Below are 11691 nucleotides of genomic sequence, written 5' to 3'. Positions count from 1 at the left end.
TTCAAAGTAGAAGAGTTCGTTCAGGGATTAAAGATTAAAGATTAAAGATTCAAACTAAAAGATCAAAAGTTATCTTTTAGTTCTTTAACTGCAGATTTTTCAGAAGAAGATAGATCTCCTCCAGCATCAAGCCGTTGCAGCCCAGAAACGCAAATTGCTATATAATCATGGAGGCTGCACGAGTTCTGTACCAAGTCCGGGATTGAAGAGTTAGTTTGTGAGTTTTTGGGACTTGAGTCTTTTGTGAGCCACCTTGATGGTACCCTTACATCAAGTGTTGGACCTATGTGTGTAGAGTTGATCTCTTGTGTCTAGAGTTGATCTCTAGTGTGTAGAGTTGATCTCTTTTGTTCAGAGTTGATCTCTGGTGTGTCTTTGACTTAATTGTAAACACAGGAGTGTGAGTGAGAGGGAGTGAGCGGAGGTTCTCATATCTAAGAGTGGCTCTTAGGTAGAGATCGCACGGGTAGTGGTTAGGTGAGAAGGTTGTAAACAGGGGCTGTTAGACCTTGAACTAACACTATTGAGAGTGGATTTCCTCCCTGGCTTGGTAGCCCCCAGATGTAGGTGAGGTAGCACCGAACTGGGTAAACAATTCTCTTGTGTTATTTACTTGTTTAATCTGTTCATACGGACACATATAATCTGCATGTTCTGAAGCGTGATGTCGTGACATCCTGTACGACATCTGTCCCCTGGTATCAGAATTTCATTTACAACAACCCATCACTACTATTTGTGGAGTTATTTTCCATAATCTGTGACAATAATAACCCACCAAGCAACCAACATGACTCAACTTGCAATCTTGAGGACTTATCAGATGAATACGAGACTTGTTGGGTCAAAAACCATGATAGTGATACTGACTCCTCTTCCGGGCCCGAAGGAAGTAACATGTCTCCATCCCACGAAACAATATTCAAACATGATTGGTAATCTATGGATCATTCATGTCTTAGTTATTTTTGCTTTGAGGTTTTCATGTAGTGTCTTATGTCCGTGTTCAGTTATCACTTTATGTAATGAAATAAATTTTTTGTTTAAATTTAAGTTAGCAATTTTCAGTTTACCCACTTCTACTGCAGTAGGTGGCATGGTAACATAATTGTCAAAATTCACAACACTTTGCGATTTACACTACACTATTTCAAAAAATTAAATGTCTCACCAGCAAAACTGAAATAAAATGGACAACTCATAATCTCTTTTTTCACTCTAAAAATTATCATGGACATCTACTGCATTAATTACAAGGGAAAAATTACTGCTTCAAATTGACAACACTCTACAATTTGCACACGTCACTAAAAAATTAAATGTCTCATCAGCAAAATTGACATGAAATGGATAACTCATAATCTCTTTTTTCACTTTGAAAATTATCATGGACGTCTGCTACATTAATTACATGGGAAAAATCATAATCCAAATTGACAACACTCTGCAATTTGCACTAGTCTCTAAAAAATTAAATGTCTCACTAGCAAAACTGACATGAAATGAATAACTCAGAATCTCTTTTTTCACTCTGAAATTATAATGAACGTCTGCTACATCAGTTACCAGGGAAAAAGAAACATTGGATTCCAATACACATCAACGTGGCAAAATGCTTATACAACTATAAATAACACAAAACACACTTAATACGAACGCACAATTTCACACAACATACCTTCATAAACCAAATTCAATCTTATTACTATGTCATTTTTGGGAGAAACAAGCAACCAAACCATTGCTAACTTGAGATTAACCTTCATTTTTCCAAATGGAACAAATCCAATAAGATTTGGCATTTCTTCGGGATGTAGCATGGACAAACTCAAGGATTTAATCAAGCAAGTTGCACCTATAGGGGTTCCCCTTATGGAATTCACGAATCACAATTGGTCAGACGATTGTTCTTTCGACAACCAGGTCATGCTAAGTATTCAGAAAATTTAATTGAATATGAAATAACAGAATTGAAAAATGATGAAGACGTGCTAAAGGTGTTAGTACAACCAACTATTGGAAATGATTCTGCCCAATAGAAATTTTGACTATTTTTAACAAACTAGTAACCAAAATAGAAGAAGACATGTATCTTGCACAACATATTTCAGATTATCATTAGTTTTTGTCATATTTACGTTGCAATTGTCATATTTCAACATCTTCTCCTACTCAAGGATTTTTCACTGTGTTTTTTAATTTGTTTTGATACTACTAACTACTTTTCTTATTTTTTAATTAACAAACATAACAAAGAAAAATATCAATGACACATAAATTTAACTACAAAATTATATACAACGTAGCTAAAAAATTGTACTATAATTTTATCCAATTTTTTTTGCATTTTTCTTTATATGTAGATTTCTCTTTAAAAAAATTTTAAAAAAATTAATTTAATAAAAAAGTAATTTTAAAACCAATTAAAAATATATTTATATAATATAATATTTATATTTTTTAAAATTTAAAATAAAAAAAACCTCAAGCACGGAAGTCGTGGTGGCCAAACCCGACTTCCTACCTATAGCCAAAACTAGTGTAGATTGGGGAAAAAAATTGGAATAGGTGTATTGTGGGAATTTTTAGGAGAGAGAGCGTGTATATTGGTAAAAAAAAACCTCTTTTTCCGCCACTCCAGACACAGCGCCTCCACTCCTTCCTCTGCCACTCCGAGCAACAACCTCCACAACCATTTCTACGATATCCTCGTCGTGCTCCTCGAGAACGAAACCTCACACAACCTCTGAAAATGTTTCACAACACTTCCACAAGCCATCAATCTCCTCTGCCTCCTCTTCATCCTCCTCCTCGCGCGTCATTCCCGCCATCCCGCGGCCTCCTCTGTTGGTGCAACCTTCGTCCGTCATGTTCCACTAGTCCACGCTAGTGAAAGTCTCGATTCTGTCGATTCTTCTTTCCTCTTTTTTATGTTTCTCCTTTTTTAAAAAAAAAAAATTGGAGTGTGGGGATGCGCATGTAGGCCACCGCCGTCACCATGTCGTCCCCATGAAAGGCCACCATAGTTTCCGTCATGGTCAGCCGTATCCAGTAAGTCAACGCCGTCCCCATGCCATACTCGTCCCGTCCCGTCCCTGTGCTGTATTGGAAACGGGGGACGCCACCTAGCAAGCGTCCCCGTGCTTCTTAGGTTTCTAATTCTAAACATGATTTATTATTGTTCAGTTTTTTTTTTCCATTTGAATGCAATTACTCGTCATTTCAGTTTTTGTTTACGCCATAAATTATCAAGCCACAACTTTTGTAACATAAAATCCTAAACAAGGCCTTGATCCAAATAAAGTAGTGTAAAATTTAGAAGGGGCAGAATAAAAGAAGGATATAGGAAAACACTTTTTCTCAAACTTTTTCATGTGTTGTTACCATTAGTAAGTGTAAAGGACAAAAAGAGGGCAAACAGAAAAGGGCTATGTTTGAAGATCAAATTCTTGATACACTTTTTTTCTTCATTATATCACAAATAAGAGCTTATTACCAATTCTCATATTCCAATCCTCTAAGGAATTTCATAAGGATTTTCATCAATCCAACTAATCATCTAGACAACTACATACACATTAGAGCTAAAATGCTAACTATCACCAAATCTTACCCAGAGAGAACAATCATTGTCATCAAATAACCATAACTTCACAAGCCACTTAATTTCACTATTTTAAGCTATAAAACTAATAAAAATGACTCAAACAATTTTGCTTTTTTTTTTGTTCTTTGAGTCAATGCTTCTCAGAGCCAGAATCTCTCTTCTCCCAAAACTTGAACTGCACAGATCTTTGTTCTAGCATCTTCTCCACTTCCTCCATAGGAACCCCTTTGGTCTCAGGCACAAAAATAATGACAAAGAAGATTGCCACAATGGCCACAATTCCAAACATCATGAATGTCCATGCTGTCCCTAGAGCTTTTGTGAGGGACAAGAAGGACTCAGAAACAATGAGGTTGGAAATCCAAACAGTTGTGGATGCTATTCCTCCACAAACCCCTCTGTACCTCAAGGGATAGATCTCTGAGTTCACAACCCATGGAACAGTTCCCATGCCAGGTGAGAAGAATATGATGTAAAGAGCAAGGCCTATTAGAGCAGCCCAACCATATTTGCTAGGACACCCCCTAGTGTACCATGCCCTATGATCATCACCACACATCTTCTTTGTGCCATCATTGGATATCAAACATGCCCCAGGTAAAAACTGCAAATTTAATTGAAAATTAATGTCAATAAATGAAGAGAGAAAAAGATATGTATTGACAATGTAAAAGTGTAAAACTATTTTACATTGTCATCCATTTATAATCTATAATTTGTAATAAGTTTGTTGATTTTTACAAAACTATCGTAGAAGTCATGTAGATGGTGATCTATGATTGGATGAAAGTGTAAAACTATTTTATATTGTTAGCATATCACCATTAAATTCATAAACAAATATGAAATGTGAAATTATATGTATAGTAGTGTCAACAATTGGAATTGAAATAACTTTGTTTTCCTTTCCTCCCCTCCCAATAATTGAATACTAAGGTCAAACTGTGAATACACGTGACATGCAAAATTTGATGTATGTATAATGGTGTCCACAATTGGAATTGATACAACTTGTTTTCTAGCCCTTACCTCCCAATAATTGATAGTAGTGTGCAAAACAAAATTGAAACATGTGGTTGGTAAAATGACAAAAGGGTAGAATAGATTTGATTTACCTTGTCATCAGCAGCACAATAACCACAAGATGGTGAAGCCTTTAGGCATGTCATGCAAGTCCATTCAGCAGAGTTCAAAGCTGTTTTGTAATCAGGGCAGGTGTTGTTGTTGTTGAATTGAGAGGATTGAATGGCACTAACCATTGGGGAGTGGATTTCGCTTTCGCGAAATGCGGCGGTTAGGAGAACAAGGGAGAACACAACACCACACAAACTGATTAGAGCAAGCTTTTTCCTCCCAGTCTTGTCAATGAAATAAATGCTCAGAATTGAACCAAATGCATTGAGGCCAGATATGATGAGTGAAAGAAGCAGTGCTGTTCTGTTAGATGCAAAACCTGCCAACTGAACAATGGTAGGACTATAATACATCACAGTGTTGATTCCCACAAACTGCTGGAAGATTAAGAGTCCAACGCCGGCATATAAACCTCTTCTCACAGCTGAAGTTCTCAAGAGTTTGACTATGTTGATCTTCTCTGATGATTCTGCTTCCTTAATTTCCATGTCAACTGATTCCTTCAAAGCCTGGATTTCACCTTCAACTTCGTGTGGCGGGTAGATCTTTTTCAGAATCGATTTCGCTTCCTCTTCCTTACCCTGTGGGAACAAAAGTGGAACAACAGTTAAGATATACAATTTCACACGCAAATGACAATTGACTAATGATGATGAACTAACTAACCTTGCGGTAAAGCCAACGAGGCGATTCTGGGAGTGTCAACATTAGTACAATTTGTAACAAAGCTGGCACTGCTGCTACCCCTAACATCCACCTCCATGTCCCTGGTGCCTGAATGAAAAATTAAGCACAAATTCAATTATCTCATCACCAAACAACAAGATGTACTAGGTGAGCAAAGGAACACCAAGACAAGTTCAAGCATCCATCACATTTTAATTTTAAAACCAACTTTCTGTATGTACATGGAAATGGATTCTCTCCTGTATATAAGTATATAACAGGTTATCTTCAATTTTTTTGTGACAATTTCTTTCCTGATAGACATTAACTAGGTAAGGCGGCCTATTTAACATCAATAAGGAGAGATACAGGACAGAATTTAAATTTACTTTCTTAGATGTTTTTTGGTTTTGGTACTTTAGTCCATGGATTACCAAGTTGAAACTCTGATTTTGATTAGCAAACAACATTAAAGGTACTTAAAGAACTATATCTAAATTTTGTCTCGATATGACATCTCAACATGGGCTAGTTAAAATTTTACATGAGAAGAATCTATTTCATGTACAGCAACATAGATCAAGCATGGATCATATATCTCAAATTTGCAACAAAGTGAGAAATGATAGCAAAGTTTCCAACCTTGGTGAAGGCCAAGTTGATGAGGTAGGAAAGGAACTGTCCCCCAGTGATGAGAAAACTGTTAAGGCTCACAAGGGCTCCTCTTACTCTTGTTGGTGATGCCTCTGAAATGTAGAGGGGTGATGCCATTGAAGCCATACCAACACCAATGCCAACAAATACACGACCCAGGATGAGAATTGCTGGGCCTGAAGCAGCAGCCATGATGACAGACCCTATAAAAAAGAGGGTATCTGCTATAACAATTCCTTTCTTCCTTCCAAATCGATCGTTGATCCATCCTCCAACTGAAGCTCCTAGGATTGCTCCAGCTATTGCAGTACTCACTATGGCTTCCTGAGATTTTTTCAATTGTTCATAATTCACACAACATTAGAATACCTAGTTACATACTTTAAAGTTTAAACTCAGATCTAGCAACCAAGGGTTCTAGCTCAATTAGTTCAACATGCTGTGTGACTGTTATAAATCCCTTTGATTGTGGTTAATTCTCACGGAATAAAAAAAAAACTCAGATCAAGCATAAATTTGTTTCACCAACTAGTAAAACAAAGAACCATTGAATAAACAAAAAGTATTCTAGATTTTGTTGCATCCCAATTGGAATTCACCCACAATTTGAACTCATTGAAAGACTTTGTATATATCATAAGCATGAAATTGAAGTCATCAAGTCAAAGATAAAGACGAAGAAAAATTAAAAAAATTAAAAAGAATCTGACCTTTAGTACCTAGATTTGATTTGATGCCATAATATTATTAAATTGTGGAATTGTATTAGAAGAATTGAAGTGTGTCACAAGTTACTCCGTTCTTTTAATGAATTGTTTGATGATTGACTACGCTGGTTAAGAATATAATAGGATTTGGGGGATTTTCAATGGTTGCAGTAGTAGCTAGCTGGTGCTCAATTTTGTTTTGTTAGCCAACACCCCAACGAGACCAAGGGAACATTTCTTATGGCAAAAACATGATTGGGACACAATACACTTGTCAACTTTTCAGGTGATATCCTTTTTTCTTTCTTTCTTGACTACCGTATAATATATAAATTATAATATATAAAAACATGCAACATTTATTCATGTCCACACATCACCTGAAGTTTTTTAACAAAAAAAAAAACATCACCTGAATTTTTTTATTTAATAGTTATTAATATAAAATTTAAAAATTGATTTTAAAATAAGTATTAAAAGTTTAATAATATTAAATAATAAAATACTTTTTTAATTAACATAATTAGGGATGACTGTAAGTATTTTTGTCCATATAGAAATAAAAAGTGTGTTTTAATTTAATTTTAATAAATACAATTGGATTTATTTTATTTTTGATATTGTTAACACTGACCTGTATTTATTTGCTTTGTGGTTGGTGCTTTTCCTAAAGCTTCCAAACGTGAAAGGAACAAATTCACAAATTGCAGTTGAAAAATAAACGTTGAAACAAACAACACTTTACTGAATTCACCGCTTAGGGAGACGTAAGCGTATGCTCAATAACGTAGCAGCGGGAATGAAAAAACAGGATTTATTTAATAAGCATTAAAAATTAATAAACGTAATATTAAAAAATAATAAAAATAAATTTAATTATGCATAGACTAATCCAATGTATTAACTGGATCTCATCCCGTGAATCCGGATCAGGTAATTTTTTTATCCGCCGGAACCGATTGAAACGTTAGTGAACCCACATTAAAAATATTATCTTTTATTATGGAAGTAAAAAATATTATCTTTCCCTCAAAAAAATATATTAAAACAAAAATATTCTTAATATTATGAAACCCCAAGTGATTAACTGCTAAGTTAAAATTTATCATCGAGTAGATTATAATTTTTTTAAAACAAAATATATCACTGAGAAACAAAGTCAATGTTTTGAACCTCCCGGTAAATTATGAAAAAAAAGGGAGCTTTTCAACCACATAGTGGATCGATATTCTCTGTTGACTCTGGTGGACAAAATCTTAATTTTTCAGATAAAATCTCAAATTAAATTTCGTGAATGAAAAAAAAAAAGAAACTCACGAAATTTTTTTTACCTGTTAAAGAAATCAGCCTAACTGCACTCAAATTAGATAAAATTAAAAGCGACTTTCAAAAACCAAACCTTTTCATAAAACAAAAAATATTGGTCAGAGGTTATCTGTCTAAACTAAAGTGTTTGAAACATAAGAATGCGTTTGTTTTTTTCTGCAAGTTGGAGGCTGGGGTAAACAGAGAGCTTGTAAGGGCATTAAAGTCCATTAAAGTATTGTTTCAATTCTCAAGAGCTTTGACTTGATTGAGAATGATCTCAAAGGAGATTTGGTATTACCTGTAGCCAAGTCTTCCTATCAACTTCTATGAATTCATCTCTGATATACAAAAGAGCCCCAGAAATAACTCCTGCACATTTATACCCCTCTAATTATCAACCCAATTGCAAATAAAATAATAATAACAATAGTATGTGCTTGTTTTATATGATAAAATAAAAATAAACCTCATGTACCCTTTTGTAATATGATAATCTATTAAATATTTAAAATTAGCATGATTTATCTGACAAAGATCGGCCTAATGGTGGAGGATTTTTGTAGTATGCGCGGGATCATAGGTTATAATCTCAGTAACCATTGTATACAGAAGAAAAAAAATAAAAACGTATCATTATGATTTATGAGTAAATGAGTATTTCTTATGTTAGAATTGAGAAAAAGCATGGAGGTGTAGGTGCTATGGACGAGAGGGTGAGAAACAGAGAAAAGGGTTGTTTTATATGGGAGTTATAATCAGAGAGAAAAGAAAATGGTGTTAAAATGGACTATTAATTATGATAATTAAAACACAAATGTTTTGTTACTTACCAGTGTCATAACCAAAGAGAAGGCCTCCAATTCCAGCAGAGAAAGCAAGGCGAAGAACATAAGGATTCTTCCATGATAGAGACAAACATTCTCTGAAGGCAGACATATCAGCTTCTGGTACACCACCTTCCATGGTTTCAGGGTGTGTTCTTTCTTCTCTTGATTGAAGAAGAAGAGAGACACTGTGAGAAAGAAAAAAAGAAAAAAGAGAGTGAGACACAATTCAACGTTGGTTTGTTGCAATTGCTTGTGCAAAAGTGTTGTGCTGTTTAGTTTGAGATACGGAGAGAAGAGGCTCCAATGGGGTGTGTATTTATAATGGCAGAAAAACGTTGTAATGACGAGTTTGGACACTAATAATAGACTTAAAATATAAAAAAAAGTTTACATACATTTTTAATCTTTATAATTTAATATTTTTGTTGTCTTGTAAATTTTTTTTTCTTTTTTCTAAATTATGTTTGTTTTATTTTTAGTGCTTAAAATATTTTAGATAATACTTTAAATCGTGAAAAATATTATTTAAAATATTTTAAAGACTAAAAAAAATATAATTAGTAAATATTAAAAATAAAAAATAATTTTTCAAAAACAAAAAAACAAAAAAATATTAAATTATATGAATTAAAAATATATTTAAGTCATAAAAAATAGGGCTAGAAAAAATTATTTTTTATTTTACTTATTTATTTTGTTATGGAAAAGATAAATTCCTTTCTCTTACCCAAACAAAATGCGGAGGAAAAAGACAATAAGTGATTAATTTGGATACCGAAGATATGTTAAACAAAATTTGGAATTGCTTACATGGTAACACACTTACCAACAAAAGGCTTTAAATATCCGTTTCTTAAATGCATTTAATTTTATTGTATAAAAGTGAATATCATTTTAGATGTTTTTAATAGTTGATAAATAAAAAGTGGGTGATTTATAATAAGATTTTATTGCCATGAATCAATCGGAAATTATTTTTGAAATAGCTTTTAAGATAATTGTTTTAGAAAATAATAAGTTTACTATAGATGAATATATATTACTATATGACTCTCTTATCATGTAGGCAATTTTATTTGTTAGATGAAAAGTTTTAAATGTGATTAAGTTTTAAGGATTAGTTTCATAGTTAGTTTAAAGCACTAAAATTAGTGAGACTATTTAGGAGTTTTACCAAAAAATCAAAGACCCTAATGGTAATGATTGGACCAAAAAATGATAGTGAATTTTTTTTTTATAAAAATCATTTTTAAAATAATTTTTATAATAATTATTATAAAAGATAATAAATTTGCTATATATAAGAATACGTTAATAGATGACAAATGAATGAAAAAAAAAACTGAAATGAATAAAAAAAATTAATAATCACTGTCAGTGTATTTTAAGTAAAGTTTTATAATAAATTCTTTCTTTTTTAATATATTTTATTGTTATCTTTACCTTTTAATCTATGCATTTAAATTTGATTTATAAGAGAAAAAATAAAACATAAAATTACCATTTCAGTTTTTTTATATAAAATTTTGCCTGATATTATTTCTTAATTTTTTCAAGATTAGAGATAATGAGTATCTTCCTACTCATTGACTCATAGACTAGTTTTTTTTATTTTTTTTTATTTGTGGTACGTATTTGTTGTTGATCCAATATTTTTTACACACTATAAAAATCCAACATAAATTCTTCCAATAAATTAATATCATTCAACTCACAATTCGTATGTTAGGAATGCTGGTTAAAAGCTAAATACTTTTGAGGGTTTCATTTTCATGTACTATTTCAGCTCTAAAAATTCAAGGTTTAAAAGCTAATTTCCTTGTGACTTTTTTTCTTTTTTTCTTCTTTAAAAAATTGTAGTTATGTAGTGGGTGTTCCATCCCTCCCATCTCCAATTTTCATTTTTCCAATAAATAAATTTTATTTTGAAAATTGTACTTGCTTTTCTTTATGAAAAAAATCTAAAAGCATGTTTTTATTTTTTAAGAGATATAAATACCATTTGTTTATAAAAAATATAAATAGATTGCTGAAATTTTTAAAACAAAAATATGATATAATATTTTGTTCAAAATTTACTGTTCAGTCTGTTCTAATTCTATAGGGGTCCACAAAGTTTATTAGAACAGTATAAAAGTCGACAAGTAAACTTGGTCGGCCTGTGGAGCATATTAAGTCTATTTTTGTTTCCGTGAAATAAAACTCTATTTTAAAATGGAGAAGTTTTATCCATACAAATATTTTATATAACATTTTTTACACATAAAAAAGAGATAAAAAGAGAAGTTTGAAAAAATGACGAGTAATGCAATTGACAGAGACACAAAGAAAAAAAGTGATATATATAAATTGTTATATACTGTTTTTGTATGAATAATCTTTCTCCTTAAAATGTAATTATGAGTATTTATTCATATACATTGAAGTTTGAATTTTAGTTCGTATGTGTAAGTTTTAATATCTGTGAAAGCTCTGATCTAAAAGAGACTTTTTTTTTTTCCTTTTAGGAAACAATCAAGATTATTTATTCGTCTGCATGCAAAATGGATCAGTTAAATTTTGAATCGAAATAATAAAATTATTTTTATTAAAATTAAAGATATTATACCCTATTTTAATTCTCAAAGGACATAGATATCCGGAAAAAATAATTTAGACTCTAAAGTATGCAAGTCGACTTGGCTGATTTGTAGAAAAGAAAAAAAAAAGTTAAATTGTATTTTTAATCCCTCTTTAATTCTTGATATTCACGAATTTGGTTTTTCACTCTTTTTTTTCAATTTCTTAT

General features: G+C 32.1%; 1 protein-coding gene across 1 annotated transcript; it reads right to left on the bottom strand.

The window, feature by feature from the left end:
* Positions 1–3431: 3431 nt before the first annotated feature.
* On the bottom strand, positions 3432–9039 carry LOC114367937 (probable inositol transporter 2). Its single transcript, XM_028325204.1, has 6 exons — positions 8907–9039; positions 8375–8445; positions 6050–6385; positions 5408–5515; positions 4723–5322; positions 3432–4211 (listed from the first exon to the last, which is right to left on the bottom strand). Exons 1-6 carry the CDS (start codon positions 9037–9039, stop codon positions 3738–3740), a joined length of 1722 nt encoding a protein of 573 aa, XP_028181005.1. The 3' UTR covers positions 3432–3737.
* Positions 9040–11691: the final 2652 nt, after the last annotated feature.

Source organism: Glycine soja, chromosome 9 (genome assembly GCF_004193775.1).
Source record: "Glycine soja cultivar W05 chromosome 9, ASM419377v2, whole genome shotgun sequence".
NCBI lineage: Eukaryota > Viridiplantae > Streptophyta > Magnoliopsida > Fabales > Fabaceae > Glycine > Glycine soja.
This window is presented reverse-complemented; position numbering and strand designations above follow the sequence as displayed.

Coding starts and splice junctions, on each gene's coding strand:
- LOC114367937 (XM_028325204.1), bottom strand. CDS start 9,039: ATGGAAGGTGGTGTACCAGAAGCTGATATGTCTGCCTTCAGAGAATGT. Junction 5,323..5,407: donor CTCGTTGGCTTTACCGCAAG/GTTAGTTAGTTC, acceptor TTGTTCCCACAG/GGTAAGGAAGAGGAAGCGAA. Junction 4,212..4,722: donor ATTGTGCTGCTGATGACAAG/GTAAATCAAATC, acceptor TTAAATTTGCAG/TTTTTACCTGGGGCATGTTT.